Source organism: Anabrus simplex, chromosome 4, assembly GCF_040414725.1.
Source record: "Anabrus simplex isolate iqAnaSimp1 chromosome 4, ASM4041472v1, whole genome shotgun sequence".
Classification (NCBI taxonomy): Eukaryota; Metazoa; Arthropoda; class Insecta; order Orthoptera; family Tettigoniidae; genus Anabrus; species Anabrus simplex.
The window spans coordinates 296,822,869-296,841,315 of NC_090268.1; the positions used below are offsets into that span (position 1 = coordinate 296,822,869).

At 39.4% G+C, this 18,447-nt stretch overlaps 1 protein-coding gene across 6 annotated transcripts in view; it reads left to right on the top strand.

Moving 5' to 3' along the window:
• ATP8A (ATPase phospholipid transporting 8A1) overlaps nucleotides 1-18,447 on the top strand; it is a 305,670-nt gene that overhangs the window by 53,015 nt on the left and 234,208 nt on the right. For all 6 annotated transcript variants that reach the window (XM_068227251.1, XM_068227249.1, XM_068227247.1 and 3 more), the window contains exons 2-4: nucleotides 8,909-9,126; nucleotides 11,101-11,199; nucleotides 14,369-14,529. In XM_068227251.1, the coding sequence (XP_068083352.1) occupies nucleotides 8,909-9,126; nucleotides 11,101-11,199; nucleotides 14,369-14,529 (478 nt within the window). The remainder of the gene's footprint in view (nucleotides 1-8,908; nucleotides 9,127-11,100; nucleotides 11,200-14,368; nucleotides 14,530-18,447) is intronic.

The window sequence follows — 18,447 nt, forward strand, 5'->3', positions numbered from 1 at the left end:
TGATGTTGACTATTGAGAATATCTTCGACTAATTGAGTAAAGAGAAGGTAGTTCTCGAAAGAGTGAATGAGAAACGTACCGTACCTTCGTTGGAAGTATAAACGGGAGGATTTTTCTTTGATTCCGACAAATGAAACTGAGTGATGAAGTATGTGGGGTCGGAGACTTATAGACGGGAAAGATGGAACTTCGTGGCATGTTCCACTGCATCTTCGAATGGAATTACCTCTATCCATAGAGAAACGGAGTATCTTAAGCAAATACATCTTCCAACATTCCTTTCTCAATGAAATCCATCAAAATATAGATTCTCTCTGATGGACATCATGCAATTTGTCCAAAGTTAGTGCAGAGAATGGTAGAACTTTGTGATATACGGTTTAGAAGAAATGGAAAAACATATCAAGTCAGCGTAACTGGTAATACTTTATTTAATGGTATCCATTTCAGTAATACTCCATATTCCTTTTTAACTCTTGGCGGTTGGATTGTAGGTTATGGTACTCTTATTACTAAGCATCTATGTATATAATGAAATGTTTCTGATGCAAATGTTGAGTGGATTAGTAAAAAAATAGAGCATTGTTACATGTTACTTTACACGTTGTGATGTGCAACATTTTATTAGCGCGCGATTCCTCAAAAAACTAATTTTCCAGTACCTATTGTGTTGATTTTAGACCCGAACGTCAAGTTGAAAATTAACTGAAATATGGAAGGACCACGTCACTTAACAAGGAAACAGACCTTTTGAAGCCATTCTCTCCAGTTCATTTCTGTTCCTGTCTCTACTGTCTGCCTGACTGAAAGCCTTACATCGGCAGGTTCATTTTCTTGTATGAAATGGTGTTTTGCTTTGTTTGAAAACAATCTTCTGTTGAAGTTGCGTCACCCTGCCTTACAGTAAAACCGAATTGTTTGAAGATACGACAACCGTAATTGTCAGAAGTCTCATGCTGATGAAACTAGAAATAGTATATAAATAGACTATATGCTTGATTCAGAGAAAATGATGAATGGTGAGACATAGGAATAACGAATAGAAGACAAAAATAAATCTAAACAAAAGTAAGGGATGCTGTTGAATAAAGTCAGATGATACAGAAAAAAATATTAGGAAATGCACTCTGAAAGGAAATATAGTATTATTATTTGGGTAATAAAAATAATCACTGAAGGCAGAAATAAGGACATAAAATGTAGACTGACCCTGGCAAAAGGAGATCTTTCTATGGAAAATAAAATTGCTCTATTCAAACTTAAATACGTATATAAATATTAAGTATTTCGATCTTAATGTGGAGAATGGCATTGCATGGGTGTGAATCGTGAACAGTAACTGGAGCAGAACGGAAGTAAGAGAATAGACGCCTTTGATATGTGGTGTTACTTTTTTTTTGCTAGGGGCTTTACGTCGCACCGACACAGATAGGTCTTATGGCGACGATGGGATAGGAAAGGCCTAGGAGTTGGAAGGAAGCGACCGTGGCCTTAATTAAGGTACAACCACCAGCATTTGCCTGGTGTGAAATGGGAAACCACGGTAAACCATTTTCAGGGTGTGGTGTTACTGAAGAATGTCGAATTTGAGATGGGTAAGTCGGATTATAAGTGAAGAGATACTGAATCAGATTGGTGTCAGGAGAACGATTTGATAAAATGCTGGTAAGAAGAAGTGCTAGATTGATAGTCTTGAGACACCCAGGGCTTGCTCAGTTGATCTTTACGGAATGTTTAGGTGAGGATGGGGGGTAAGAATGGTGGGAAGAGGCCAATATATTAGACATATTAGAGTAGATATAGGATGGAATTATTGCATCGAGATAGAGGTTAGTACAGCACAGGATAGAGTAGTATGGGAAGCTGCATCAAACCAAGATATGGACAGATGATCCAAGCACCCCCTGTGGGTGGGGGACGCAGATGAAGACTACACTCACGGAATCCCCTGCCTGTCGTAAGAGGTGACTAAAAGGGGCGACCCGGGGATGATTAAATTAGAACCATGAGACTACTTGTAATTAGTACCATCATGCGAGGAACAGTATGGGTCGCCTTTACTTGCGAGTAGTAGCACTATGCTAGGTATACAATAGGTTTGTGAATAGTAGCAACAGAAGATGAATCAGTACGAGTTTTACAGAACCTGTTATTAGTACCACTATATGCGGAACACCACGGGCTTACGTTGCCTGTTTACTACCACTGTGAGAAACATCACGTCTCTGGGCGTTGTCTGTGATTAGTACCACTATATGAGCGACACCATTGGTCTGCGTTGCCTGTGATTAGTATCCACTATGAGAGGAACACCATCGGTTTGCGTTGCCTATGACTGGCGTCGTAATGTGAGAAACACTATAGGTCTGCGTTACCTACGAGTACCTAATACCACAATGTGTAAAACACCGTAAGTCCACGTTACTCATGATTAGTACCGCTACATGAGAAATACCGTGATTCTTCTTTTCCTAACAATAGCCTAAGTACCATTATGGAGGGCCGTTGATCTGGATTTTGGGGCCCTTTAGACAAGCATCATCGATTCAGGATTGTGCTTTGGAAGCAGTCCCTTCGTCAGTTTACTGTATCTCTGTCTTAGGTCATCAGCCCAGAGGCTGGTTGGATCCTCAAATAAAGGCTATACAGTTATACGGAAACCACAAAAACCAATGTCAGTACCAAAATGAGGCGTACTAGGCAAGATGAGGAGTGAGGTAGTTTGCCATTGCTTTCCTCACTGGGCCAGACAGTGCTATTGTAGCACAACTAACCCTATGAGCAACACCTTTCATGACACCCAGACACACTGGTTGTGCTCTGAATGTCATTAATCAGCACCACCCATACCCCAGCAACTTCCATATTGTCACAGCCATGGATGAGACTGGGACTTCAGTGGAAGCTACACTTTACTCTGGCCTGTGCCAAGAGATGGATGCAAAAGTACTGTATCCATCAAGAAATGACAGCAGGCAGTATACTGTATACTATTGTTTAAAGATCGTTTCTGGGAAGGTTGTTTTAAGTTCATAATCATTGTTCATCTTCTCTTTTTTTTTTAATTCTAGTCAGTGGATTATTTTGGAATTATTTTTAACTTTCAGTATTGTAAGCTGGATCCGCGGATTATTTTAAGTTCATATTCATCCATTCATTCTTTATCATCAACGTTTTGAATTCTAGTCAGTGGATGAGTTTTGGACTTATAAATTGCCATTCCATTTCGTCTCATTAGTGGCCGATGACCTAGCTGTTAGGCCCCTTTAAACAACAAGCATCATCATCATCACCATAATCATAATCATCGATGACCCAAGCAACATCAGCAGTGCTTGATTGGAATAACTGGAGTCACATGAAACAGTGGGAAAGATAATGGGGATTAAGACCTCAGTTCGAGAAAGAAAGTTTCAGGCCCTTCGGGATTGATTCTAGAAATTGATCAACATTGATGTAGCGATATTTCTAATCATTTGTGTAGCCATTTTGACACTGGCTTTCGGTTCAGAGGGTCCCGGGTTCGATTCCCGGCCGGGTCGGGGATTTTAATCGCTTCTGATTAATTCTTCTGGCTCGGAGACTGGGATGTTTGTGTCCGTTCCAACACTCTCCTCTTCGTATTCACACAACACACTACCCTACCAACCACCACAGAAACACGCAATAGTGATTACATCCCTCCATACAGAGTTGGCGTCAGGAAGGGCATCCGGCCGTAAAACAGGGCCAAATCCACATGTGCGACGCAGTTAGCACCCGCGACTCCACAGGTGTGGGAAAAACGGTAGGAAAAGAAGAAGAAGAAGAATCCATTTTGACACTGCAGCAACTGCAGTACTGTATTAGTATTCTCCAGCTCGATTTGTTGATGTTTCAGTTTATACAACCTCGCCTTAAGCAGAGTATCGGTACTTGATTTGATTTATTATACAGATATTATAGAATATGTTGAAAACAAACTTCATTTTGGATATGCTGTGATATGAAAATCGAGAGTGTACGGTTACGATAGATACTCGTTCCCAGTAGTAAGTTACGTTCAAAGGCAGTGTAGAATTAAGTGGAAGAGGAAATACAGTACCGGTACGTTAATTACGGTACGATGTTAGTACAAGGACGTTGGATTGTTACTCGCTGCTAGGGATTGTCTTGGTGCAAGCATACGAGGTAGTCCGTCTCTGTGGTGAAAGCTGGCCTGGTTTCGATTGCTGGCTGTAACACGAATTTAAGATTGACTTAAGCGACTAGAACAGGGTACATTACGTTTCGAGTAACATAGTAGAGGTTTGGATTAAAAGCCCACTCTCGGTGATCGTAGAAGTGGTCTCGATCGGTTTCCACTTCCATATAAACCATTTCCTTCCCAATTTGAATACACACACACTATTTTTCACGTGGCTGATCTGATGTCTCAGGGCCCTTACATGAAGCAACAACAAGAAGCTAGCATGTAAAGTGAACTAACACAGTGGTACATAATAAGGTAAACTCAATGACAGGTCAGTATGGGAAGAGGAGACGAAGACAAATACGAACACACCGAAGAACTTGATTTGTCACTTGCTGGTGGTCTTTCCATTACATTAGCAGATGTGTTGTTGCTTCAAGCGACGTTGTGGTTAGCAAAAACGTGTTCGTGTTAGAAACCTTTTATTTTTTACAAAACTGCCTCCAAATGGAAGTAGCCGCAAAGGACTCGTATACCCACATGGCGGTAATAATTAGCATTACCGGTACAATTATAATTACAGCATTAAAATATAACTCTTTCTTTCTTCTTTCTTAATCTGTTTACCCTCCAGGGTTGGTTTTTACCTCTGACTCAGCGAAGGATCCCACCTCTACAGCCTCAAAGGCAGTGTCCTGAAGAGTGAGACTTTGGGTCGGGGGATACTACTGGGGACGAAGACCAGTACCTCGCCCAGGTGGCCTCACCTGCTATGCTGTACAGGAGCCTTGTAGGGGGGTGGGGGGATTGAAAGGGATAGGCAAGGAAGAGGGAAGGAAGGGGCCGTGGCCTTAAATTAGGTACCGTCCCGGCATTTGCCTAGAGAAGAGAACTGCGGAAAACCAGTTCGAGGATGGCTGAGGTGGGAATCGAACTCACCTCTACTCAGTTGACCACCGGAGGCTGAGTGGATCCCGTTTCAGCCCTCGTACCACTTTTCAAATTTCGTGGCAGAGCCGGAAATCGAACCCGGGCCTCCGGGGGTGGCATCTAATCACGCTAACCACTACACCACAGAGGCGGATAAATATAATAATATGATGTAAAATTTCACAAAACATCTAAAGGTGTGAATTCAGATCGTGATTCAGAATTTGACAACTCTTCTTTAGTACTATGGTGACTATCTCATCTCGTACGGAAGTTGGATTGTGATATTTTTTTTCGAAATTTCAAAAAAAAAAAAAAAAAAAAAACGAAGTATAGCACCTCGTGGTGGTGGTGGTGGTGGTGGTGGTGGTTATTGTTTTAAGATGAACTACAACTAGGCAACCATCCTCTATATAACACTAATCAGAGAGAAAAAATGGAAGGGATCCAACACTTCAAAAATGAAGGTATCGGCCAAAGAAAGGCAAGGGCCATGAAGGGCGTGAAAATGAAAGACTCCCTAGGCCTCGAGTGCTCTAATACCGTCGAGGTCGGAAAAGAACAAGAGTTGACCAAGGGAGGTCTGATAGGATAGATGAAAGTTAAGAGCCTGGCACAAGTGGAAGCAATGCCAGGACTCAGCTGAGGGACCCGTGGTCGTCAGCCCACGCTCCAAATTTGAGAGCCCCTGAGGCCCCTTTTAGTCGCCTCTTACGACAGGCAGAGGATACCGTGGGTGTTACTCTACCGCCCCCACCCACAGGGGGTAGCACCTCGTGCTCCTATCAGTAGACCTATTACATCAACGCGTTTGAGCTTATACCTGTCTTCGAAATAATTAACGATAGGTTCATAGATACTGTAGCTTTCGCTTTCTTTTCTTTATCCAGCTCCTCAGGTTGTTATGTCTTTCCATTACGAACACATTAGCAGATGTGTTGCTGCTTCAAGCGACGTTTTGTTTAGCAAACCAGTGTTCGTGTTAGAATTTTTTAAAATTATTATTATTATTATTATTATTATTATTATTATTATTATTATTATTATTATTATTAAAAAAACTGCCTCCCAATGAAGGTAGCCGCAAAGGAGTCGTACCCATATGGCAATACTAATTAACATTACAATTACAAGGAGATACACTACTATGTTACCTCGAATCGGACAGAAGGGTCAGATATTACGCCATGCCTAGAGGTGTTAGAATATGCAATAATATCAACTTTTCCAGTAAACCCGCGTGAGAAAACTCATGGGGTTTCTTCGTGCACTTGCCACCCTTTCTGTCGCAAAGCATTAGCGATCTTCGACCTCGCCATATGATGGCGTGAATTACGCAGTTATGTTCCTCTATCACAGAATCATAAGACATGTCCAAGTGATTCGTTCTCATTGTCTGCATCGGGCATCGTCTAAGGATCTGTCTGGAATGATTCGGACAGCCGCCACGTTTGCGTTCATTTTAAGGCAAGTGATCAATTCAGATGTGGATAATCCAGCTTTGTTAGAAGTCCATTTGTTTAGTCAGATACATTTGCAAAGACTCGTCGAGGCAATGTCTTCCAAGTTTCAAATTTGCGAGTTCTTAGATCTTTACGAAGCTTCTTAACTGATGTTTTCGATAAAACTTGAGGTTGAGGAAGACTAACATGTTTACACGAACTTGTAGTTGTGCCTGAAGTGGGCGTAGGACATTGATATGTGGATTATTTGCTTTAATTAAAGAGATACATATGTTATAGTGTAGTATCAGGCGGGATAATTTCGTCCACCTCCCTTTTTCATCATACGTCCGGCTCCATGGCTGGCCTTTGGTCACAGGAGTCCCGGGTTCGATTCCGGATAGGGTCAGAAATTTTAACTATCGTTGGTTAATTCCGCTGGCACATTATCATTTCATCCTCACCACGACGTGCAGGTTGACTACGAGCGTCGAATCAGAAGACCTGCACCTGGCGAGCCGAACTTGTCCTCGGACACTCCCGGCACTAAAAGCCATAAGTTTTCGCCATTTCATTTCACCCTTACAAGATGTAGCAGTAAGTTTCTTCACAAATAAGCGTATTAAAAAAATTCATACACATTTGAAGGGTGGAAAGGGAGATGTACTGAAATAGCCCATGATCGGAATTACCCCCACCTGGCCCTGATTTTCTTCGGTGGGAGAAAGATTTAGGCCTAACTGATGTTTTTGATATAGATTCTAGGGTTAGGATACGTAAGTCTACCATCCAGTTTGGAATTAGGTGTTAGTCGTGCATTTTTCCTGGAGTAAGTGTGGAGAAATATCACTTTTCGTTAACTCCATATTATCCCTCAGGCAGACGTGAAACAGAATGGCAGCTGAACATTCTTCCAAATATTTTATGCTTTTCGATCATTAATAATGTTATTGGCTTTACGTCCCACTAACTACTTTTACGGTCTTCGGAGAGGCCGAGGTGCGGGAATTTAATTCCGCAGGAATTCTTTTACGTGTCAGTAAATCTACCGACACGAGGCTAACGTATTTGAGCACCAGCGGACTGAGTCAGGGTCGAACCTGCCAACTTGGGGTCAGAAGTCCAGCACCTCAACCGTCTGAGTCACTCAGCCAGGCTCTTTTCGATTGGTGAACACTTATGGGCGGAAAGCTGGATATCCTACACATACACTAAAGAAGAAAAGAGTATTTAATAACTGTAATTAACTAAGGAAATCAAGGTGGATAAAAGAAACAAAAGCACACAAGCAGAAATAGGCTATGTTACAAATCTCGGAAGTGGGATACGTCCTGCATGAGCTACTCAGCCCGGTGTGATGTTAAACCACCAGCAAAAAAAAAAAAGTGCTCATTATTATCTTTAAAAGAAGACAGGAGGACAATGGATCCACACATTCAGCTAGATCTCACAGCAGTTGGACTCTAGATAGCATATGCAGAGAACAAAATTCAAATTTACATCCTTCTCAAGACTCACAAATTTTCAGCAGAAATGGGACATAGAAAGGCTATAGTGATTTCAGACAGAGTAAGAAAATTATGATTGGAACGAATGAAAAACCATTGGGCAGATCACAAGAACCAAATGGTACAACCTTCAAAGAGAATATGAACATGGAATGACTCAAATGGTCCAATGTGGCCACTATGGTTAATAATAATAATAATAATAATAATAATAATAATAATAATAATAATAATAATAATAATAATAATCGTCCAGGGTCGATGACCTTAGATGTTAGGCCCCTTTAAAGAACAGGCATCATCAGTAATCTTCCAACCAAGAGGAAGTTTGATTTTTGGGGGATGATAATTTTTGTCTTTTAAGGCTGTTGATGTATTTTACCATACTTTTTTCTCTGCCAGCCCTAAACATTCTTATTGTCATATTAGATGCTAAAACCTTCCAAGAAAAAATTAAATATCAGTCCAGTAGATTGTTTATAGAAGCTACAGTAAATGTAAACGGGAAAGTGGGGTTCGAAGTTTTGTTACATGTATCGATCAAAGTACTATATTTCTGCAAACAATTCTATATACCTTAAAGATCCTCTCTGCAACAGATTTTTGACTGCAGTATGTAGGCCTAATCATTGTTGTCATGAACTGTAGTATCATCCAAGTTGGAAATAAATTGACTTGAATAATAGTGTTATTGGTTTTACATCCCATTAATGTTTTTCATGGTTTTCAGAAATTTGTACTTTAAATTTCTTCTTCAGTCATAGATTGCATCAGACATACCATTGCTATGTATTAAAATAGGTAAACAGGTACTTTTATATTGACAATAACTTCATATGTTTTTTTTTTTTTTGCAGATGAGGATGTGGAGACGACTTCGGGCATCACGGAGGTGGTGGATGAAGGCCCAACAGAACACCGGATTATCTTCATCAATCGACCACAGCCCGGGAAGTTCTGTAACAATCACATTTCAACTGCCAAGTACAACATGATCTCCTTTGTTCCCAGCTTCCTTTTTGAGCAATTTCGACGCTACTCAAACTGTTTCTTCCTGTTCATAGCTTTACTGCAGGTTTGTTTCAAGTGTATCTTTCTATTATTGTGGTCCAATGGGCTGCTTTAACCTCGTGTATCAGTCCATATTTAGCTGTTGTATATAAAGTACATAGTTAGCTGACCAAATAAACTTTCAACTTAAAACTTTTCAGCTGATAATCTGTAACATTGATTACTGTACAGAGTGACCCAAAAGTATATTAACATTTGATGAGACAATACTTCATGGAATCTTAGAGGTAGAGAAGTAATAATTGACATACATAATTGGCATGGCATGGGGTTTTATTGACATCAAAATAAAGTATACAAAATGACTAACAGATGGAGCTGTACAGCAACACTTCAGGTACAAATGACCACACATGCTCGACGTGACAACAAGTGCACAAACAGGCCAATGGATGGTGCTGAACAGCAAGCTGCACGAGACCCGTGTACGGCATAAGTGGAACTATCGTGAGAGAGGGCGTCAGATGCGCCTGCAATCGCGGTATGTTGACGTTACTAGGAAAGGCACTGTTAGTGAAGCTTTATTTACTTTATTTTTGTGTCAATGAAACCCCATGTCATGCCAATCATGTGTGTCTACTTCCAATATTCCATAAAGTGTTGCCATAAAGTGTTGCCTCGTTAAATGTTAACAGACTTTCCAGCCTGTATACAAAAAAACTAGAACTAACATATTACTTGTACACCAAGCTAGTTCTTCACATAGGATAAAAGAAACTTGAAAAAGCAGTAATTTTGCAATATTATTGATCAATGAAATAAACATGCTTGTGCCTAACTTTTAGGTTGCTTATAGATGAAAATTCCATAATTTACATCAATGTAAGATTTACTTTTGTTGTAGTTTCAGTGGGTCATGATACTATAGGGGATCAGTGGTAGAGTGTGCAAATCTTGATTCCAATTTCGTGGATTTGATCCCAGCTGAGGTGATGGGTTTTGAGGAATGGTAAAAAATCCTGACACTCCATATCATTGTGTTGGCATATTAAAGATTTCTAGTGGTGCACTCAGTGTATTCCTACAAAATTAAAATCAGCTTAGTTGTAGGATCCATCCAGTAGAATACTACTGAAGGTGCAGCAAAACTAATGCAGTAATTGATAAGTTATGCAGTAAGCTCGCAGTTATGATCAATGGTATTCTGTAAGAAAGAAGTCGGCTCCCATATAATACCTTTCTTTTCTTTTCAAGTTTGACCAAATAGTATTGGTAGTTAGCAGCTTACATTCTATGCTTAAAATTCTGAGAACAAATCCTTGTGCAGTTTGTTGGCATTTGAGGATACCTAAATGCAATAGACGTATGTCAGTAGATTTACTGACTGGTACATTGCTGGATATCTGCTTCCAGGGCAAAATTCTGGGACCCTGACATGCCTTAAATCTTTGAAGGAATGTCAATCAAATGCCATTGAAGAAAGAATAAATAAATAAATTTCTTTTCGTCCTGGGGTCATGTTACATTAATATGAAGTTAGGAACAATTTAGAACGTTCCTGGTTACAGAGTAGCCTCCGTGGCTCAGGCGGCAGAGCGCCGGCCTCTCGCCACTGGATACTGTGGTTCAAATCCTGGTCACTCCATGTGAGATTTGTGCTGGACAAAGTGGAGGCGGGACAGGTTTTTCTCCGGGTACTCCGGTTTTCCCTGTCATCTTTCATTCCAGCAACACACTCCACTATCATTTCATTTCATCTGTCAGTCATTAATCATTGTCCCAGAGGAATGGGACAGACCTTGGTAGCCAGCACAATTCCTATCCTTGCCGCAAGTTGGGGGCTTCATTCATCCCATTCCTGACCCGGTCATTGACTGGAAAACAGGTTGTAGGTTTTCATTTTCCTGGTTACAGATTATCATGCTTACTGGTACTTCAACATTCCTTGAGATTAGTTTAAATTACTGAAGTAGAATCTGCTGAATATCATTTACCAATACTTAAGTGAATTAATTCACTCTTCCCATGCTTGTTACAGCAAATTCCCGACGTTTCTCCTACGGGGCGCTACACAACTCTGGTACCACTCATCTTCATCCTCAGTGTCTCTGCGATCAAGGAGATAGTAGAAGATATTGTGAGTATTCTTAGCGACATTACTTTTTCCTACAAACATTTGCCATGTTTTAAAATACTATTTTAAAAATGTTTCTGAATGAACTCTATCCCAGGAATCAAAAAGTGAATGATTCAGTCCTCTGTGTTTGAAAGATCAGCTTGGACTACACTCAACCACACAAAAATTGGCCTTTTTAAAAGATGACTTTCTTTCAAAATCCTCTGGTTTAAAATAGAATGAACTTATTGTGCAAGCAGTAGGATTCAAAGTATCATCCCTTCAGCCACCTCACATTTTGAGAATGTATAAAATTAAATATTTCTTTGCTGGCCAGTTTTTGTGCGGTCGAATGTACGTAGGTATAACGAGCACGTTCTTCCGGTATGTTCTTTCATGTTGCCCTTCTCATAATCAGGGCTTTATTTCTAAAAATGAGTTTAGGGGTACTCTCATCTGAGACTAGACTTAATTGGTAACCTAAAACCCCCAAAATAATATGTTGTCATTTAGTGGTCGTGAAAGTCTACATTTTAAGGTTACATATTTTAAGTTTTGCTTCTAAGAGAACAGTAATAGTAATGCAAATACAGTATTAGGTGTGTATAACAGAAATTACATTACAGCACCCTCCAAATTGGCATTAATTTTCCAGTTGTGTAGTCTTCACGCCTCCTTTCCTTACTCTTTGTGGCAGTGGCAAGATGTCTTCCTTTCAAAAAGTAGGAGTTTACATAAGCTATAGTTTTAAATAGCTGCAGTGTCAGACTAACCATCTTGATTAATAGGAGATTTGTGGTGGTAAAAAGGTGCAGTGAAGCTTCTGTAGATGTGATCATCAGATTCAGTAGAGCAAATCTACACTCACACTGATGAATAAGGGGACAATCTTCACTTTGGTGACAAGAGGAAGAAGGGATGTTGGAATTTTCTTGTCCTTAAGATAATCCCAGAAACCTGGAACGACATATCAGTCAGGAAGCCCAAATCGACTACAAAACGATTTTATTTCTATCTCACCATAAGTAATTCAGGACTGTCTAGCCAAGTTAAACAGTCCAACACTTCAGCACATTCTGGAATAGAAAAATAGAAAAGTCCTCTCTTTGCAGAAGGCAGTTCTCCATGTGTCCTTTCAGATAACTGTAATTTTTTTTTTACCATTAGTAACTGGAAGCAAATACTATTGTTTGCTACGATTCAAAACCATGGCTATAGAGATACGGCAATGCATCTATACAAATAAAATTATAATTTTGTTTGTACACTTCAAATTTTTGCCTTGTACTTCATTTCTATCTCTGTTATGGTGTATAAGAACAAAAAATGGGTTCAGTTCAGTTTTCTTAAAACTCAGTATTTAAGTTCAGAGCTATGCAGAAATTGCATTAGGATGCATATTATCTCATTATTATACAATAGCATTGAAGTATTAAGTGGCCCCATGGTGTAGGGGTAGCATGCCTGCCTCTTACCCAGAGGCCCCGGGTTCGATTCCCGACCAGGTCAGGGATTTTTACCTGGAATTGAGGGCTGGTTTGAGGTCCTCTCAGCCTACATGATTAGAATTGAGAAGCTATCTGACAGTGAGATAGCGGCCCCGATCTAGAAAGCCAAGAATAACGGCCAAGGGGATTCGTTGTGGTGATCACACGATACCTCGTAATCTGCAGGCCTTCGGGCTGAGCAGCGGTCGCTTGGTAGGCCAAGGCCCTTCAGGGCTGTAGTGCCATGGGGGTTATAGAAGTATTAAGGATAAAAGTATGAAGGAAACCAAAATAGGATATGCCAAATTTCTCCATTAAATATTAACCGTATTGAAAAACTGTACATTATTTTATGTTTTGTCCACTTTTACGTTATGAATAGTATTAGTAGTAGTAGTAGTAATAATAATAATAATAATAATAATAATAATATAGATGATGATATTCAAGATTATTAAATTTTTCACAAACTTGCAAATATCTCTGGAAATAGTTTGTTCCATCTAAAACTGGCAAATAACAAAAATTATAGAAACCAATCATTTAGCTCATACATTTTTACCACATGGGCTGTGTGTGATAATGGAGATTTTCATGAATTTAGAATTTTAGTGCCAAGTTCATGAACATCAAGCATTGCTAGTGTGGAAATATTGTTCAGTCATCATGGTAACTAGTTTAATGTCTGTGAAAGTCATTGTTATCATCATTCAATCAATCAATCAATCAATCAATCAATCAATCAATCAATCAATCAATTGTTGATCTGCATTCAGGACTGTCTCCCAGGTGGCTGATTTCCTCTCAATTCTTTACCTAGCCTTTTCTTAAATGTTTTCAAAGACCTTGGTAATTTATCAAACATTTTCCTTCATAAATTATTCCAGTCCCTTATTTTTGTCCTATAAAGGAAAATTTGGTTATTTTTGTAAGGTACAAAACCATGTTATCATCAAGCCATATTGATCAGGAATGTAGTCCAGATCAAAAGGAAAATGAGAAGAAAAATAATACAAGAAAAGGGAGTCTTGAAGAGTGTTGAAAATGAGACTTGTTGACCTTGGATGACCTAAAATCGCTGAGCCAGAAGAAAACTAAGTGCAGTGGCTTACAATGTACTAAGCCTATGAAACTGATCAACAGTAATATTATACTACATATTGTTAATTGAGATATGCTCTTTCTGCAGCTACCACTCATTCCCGCCCCGCTAGATGGCATTACCGCTGTAATTATAAATAAAACTAACCCATCAGGGATGGACTCAACAGGAAGTAAAAAATGAAAACTGGAGCTGAAGAGGTGGATTTTTAAAATCTATATTTAAAATAAGGGAATAATTATTATGATTTCTTCTTTGGAGCATTAAAAGTTTAGGGGTACATATCCACCTATGTTTTCCCTGAAAGAGTCCTAGATATAGCAAAAGTTCCATTTCAAATTCAAAAACTAAAATCTTGGTATTATGTTCTCTTTCTCTCTCTCATGTAAAATTTTCTTCGTTACACATTGTGATATTGGTTCTAAAGGTGTTCCATAGGATGGTGAAGTTTACATATGAATGTAGAGAGTTATATTTTCCTTCAGTTCAGACATTCAGACATCAATTCAATCAATACATCAATTCAGTCTGTAAACATGAGAGAAAGATTGGTTCCTTCTTTCTTGACACCTCACTTATAATTTCTTTACCAAATTTTCAGAAAAGACATCACGCAGACAATGAAATCAACCATCGTCAGGTTGAAGTGCTCAGAGATGGGCACTGGTTGTGGGTTCAATGGATCAATGTTGTGGTGGGAGATATTGTCAAGGTGCACAATGACAATTTCTTCCCTGCTGATCTCGTTATTCTGTCATCCAGGTATGTGCCATGCCTACTTACATTTTAAGCTGTGTTATTATTTCAAGAAATCATTTTAAATAAGTAATTGGTCTTCGTATCTTTAAAAAGCTGGTCTTGAAAATGATAATTTGACCAACTTGTTAGGTCCATGCCTCCTGTGTTCAAAGTTCTAATGTAATGAGCATATGATAGTGCTTAAGAAGAGGACAACAAAACTCTATCATTAGCTTTTCTGCCATATAAAAGAATAATTTTTGTGGACAAAATTAGATCTACTGGCAACTCATACAATCAATAGGGTCAAAAGGACATTGATCACAATAAAGAAAGTTATGGTATCTGCTTTATTAGCAAAGCATTTCATTTAAGTACTTCTTCTTTATGTAAGTAAGATTGAAGTTATCTAGACAGAGGTTAGGAGATTTGGGAGAGATGATAGTTAATATGTAACTAAAATTTTAAAGGTAAAATGTTAGTTTTTACCAACAAGTGTAATTTCATATACCAGAATAACAGATTTTATGATAGACTCATTTTTAAATTTTGTGAAATGTAAATATGGTTGTGAAAAGATGTAAATAATTTGGAACCATTCTATTACTGTTGAATGCAATCCATTCCTTCCTCTTCTGCTGACTTTCCATACCTGCTATTGTCAGGGTGAACTCCCTTAGCTTTTAGTAGTCCCCTACTTCATCTACAAAATTCAACGTCACCAATCTTCAGAACAAAGTTGTTTGCACTGCTATCCAAGGCACACTTTTACATCAACTAACTAAATGTCCAGTCATCACAAAAGATGTTGAATCAGAGTGGACCACAGAATGAAACACTATCACAGAGACTGCAGAGAAAGTCATTGGCTATGGTGTAAGGAAGAGAAAAGACTGGTTCAGTGATGATGATAATGAAGAGATTCTGAGTCATCAATGCTAAAAGGGATGCCTACCTGCCTCTTGCTCAGAAAGCATGTTATCAAGAGCTCAAGCAAAAATGTCAAACTGAAATAAGAGTTATGAAAAACAATTAATGGTAACAGAAGGCTAAGGAATTCTAAGATGTGCCCGATGGCAGAGACCTACGGAACTTTTATGCTGGAATAAATGAGCTGTACAGACCTGTTCATTCCTCATCTGGCACCATGAAAGTGACAATACTACCATTTTCACTGAAAGACAGGACATCTTGAACTTCTGGAAGGAACACCTCAGCTTGCTCTTAAACCACTTAAACCACAGCTCTTCTGCTGCTGATGACTTCCTCCAATGTATGCCACAACATCCTCCACAACCTTGGATTGCAGTCCTGCATACGTTTTTGGAATTTTGTAAGGTTCTTGATAAGCTAAAACCAAGAAAGGCTCCTGGACCTGTCAACATTCCCCTTGAGCTCATACTAAGTTGCCAACGGCCGTAGCCGTGTTGAAACACCGGATCCCGTGAGATCTCTGAAGTTAAGCAACATTGGGCGTGGTCAAGATTTGGATGGGTTGCCATGCGCTGTTGGTGGGGGATAAGGGAATGGAGGAGCAAGAAGGAACTGACCACCCTACCGTATGTAAACTCTGGCTCAGGCACACCTCTGCGGAGGTTTGGACCTGCCTTCGGGTAGAATACACCCTTACCTTATCTCTTACCTTTAACTTTTCATACTAAGTGGAAGCTTACCTTTGAAAACTGGGCTTTTCTTCCTGATCCTTCTAATATGGGAATCCTCCAAGGTCCCTGTCACAATCTTCAAACAAGGCTATCAGAGCATTTGTGGTAATTACCGTGGCATATCCCTGCTCTCCATAGCTGGTAAAATAAAGTATTTGCTAGAATTCTGTTGAATCGTCTCCCGATAGCCTCTGAGAAGGTACTTCCTGCATCCCCATGTGGGTTCAGTCCCTCAAGAGGCACTGCTGATATAATCTGTGCTAGAAAACTCCAGGAACAGTGCAAAGAACAACAAAAGCCTTTGCTTTTTTTTGTTCTACGATCTGGAAGAGACCTTTGATACAGTGCTTAGAGAAGCAATGTGGATGGTTTTAAGGTGATTCTGCTGTCCAGACCACTTAGTTGGATTGATATAGGCAGCCTGTGATAATACACTAGGACAAGCATTGTACCAGAATTAAACTTCAGAAGAATTTCCCATCACTAATGAGCTTAATCAAGGTTGTTTACTTGCACAAACACACTTGGCCCTGTACCTGGTGGCCATGCTCTACGAGACATCGCTTGAGAACAACACAGGTGTAGAACTTAAGTATAGGCTTAATGGACGGCTATTCAATCAGGCCAGACTCTGATCAAAAAGACTTACTAGTCTCATTCATGTAACTGAACTGCAATAGGTGGATAATGCTTCTCCAGCTCAGTACACCTGACAAGCTGCAAATGTCAGTTAATTGTTTCACTAGGGCATATGAATATTTTGGCCTAAACATCAACATTTCTAAAACTAAGGTACTGGCCCAGCTGGCTCCTGGAACTGCCTTCCCAGATTTCAATATTTCAATCTCTAGTATGCCTCTAGAACAAGATCATCATTTCCTTTATCTAGGAAGTATTCTCTCTAGTAACTGCTGAACAGAAAAGGACTTGGAGAATGGAATACTTGCTGCCCATATAGCTTTTGTACATCTTACACAATGGGTCTTCCTGAATAAAGATTTAAGAATATATACAAAATTGATGGTGTATCGAGCAGTTGTCATCTCTACTCTGCTCTCATCATCATCATCATCATCATCATCATCATCATCATCATCATCATCATCATCATCATCATCATCATCATCATCATCATCATCATCATCTTCAGTTTGCCCTTCCAGTAAGCCGGGTAGGGTGTTTGAAAGCAAGTGTCTTTCTAAGTTGCCTATTCAAAAAGATTTTGTTGTCCACGACAGATTCTCAATTCCATCCTCTTCTCTCCACGTCTTCCCTCAGTTGGTCCATCCATCTTCTTCTTGGTCTTCCAGCTGGTCTTCTACCTGTTATTCTCTTTTCCAAATAAGCACATGGTAACATTGTGTTATTCATTCGTTTAACATGCCCAAACCATTTAAGTCTAGATGACCTAAGTCTTTCCTCCATCGATTCATTTAGCCCTAGGTTAGATCGGATCTCATCATTTTTCACGCAATCAAGTCGTGTCTTTTGGAGGGCAATTCTAAGAAATTTCATTTCACAGGCTTGAATCCTACTACATTCCTGTTACTCAGTTCATTATTTCATTTTCAGCTGTATTATTACTACCCATTATGCTTCCTAAATATCTGAATTGGTGTACTACTTCAACTTGGTGGTCCTGTAGTTTTATGTTGCATTCTGTATTATGTTTGTTGATTTTCAATGCTAGTGCTTTTGATGGGTTCCGTTTCATTCCACAATCATCAAACTTCGTACACCATGCATTCAGATTATTTTGCACTCTCTCCTCAGTTTCATCCCACATTGCCACATCATCTGCAAACACCAGAGCCTGAAGATCTTTATTACCTTTTCCTTTTAGTTCCTTTAAAATGGTATCCATAACTGCTTTACATAGAAGAGGTGATAAGGCACTTCCGTGTTGTACTCCTTTGGTTGTATTGAACCATTCAGAGTGACCATCTCCAATACTGACACAGCTTTTGCAATTGGTATATAGCATTTGGATCTTCCTAATAAGGTACCGGTACTCCGGTACACCAAGTTTTTAAGACTTTTCCAAATAGTTGATCTAAGAACATTATCATATGCCTTTTCAAGGTCCATTAACACAATAATTCGATCTTTTCCTCTTTCCCAGTGTTTCTCTACCAACATCTTCAAAGCAAATATCAGATCTGTTGTGCTTCTTTCAGCCCTAAAGTAATGTTGTTCCTCTTCTAAGATAGGCTCTAGTATATCCCTTACTCTGGCTTCAATGATTTTCTCCATACTTTTAAGGCCATGTGATAGGAGG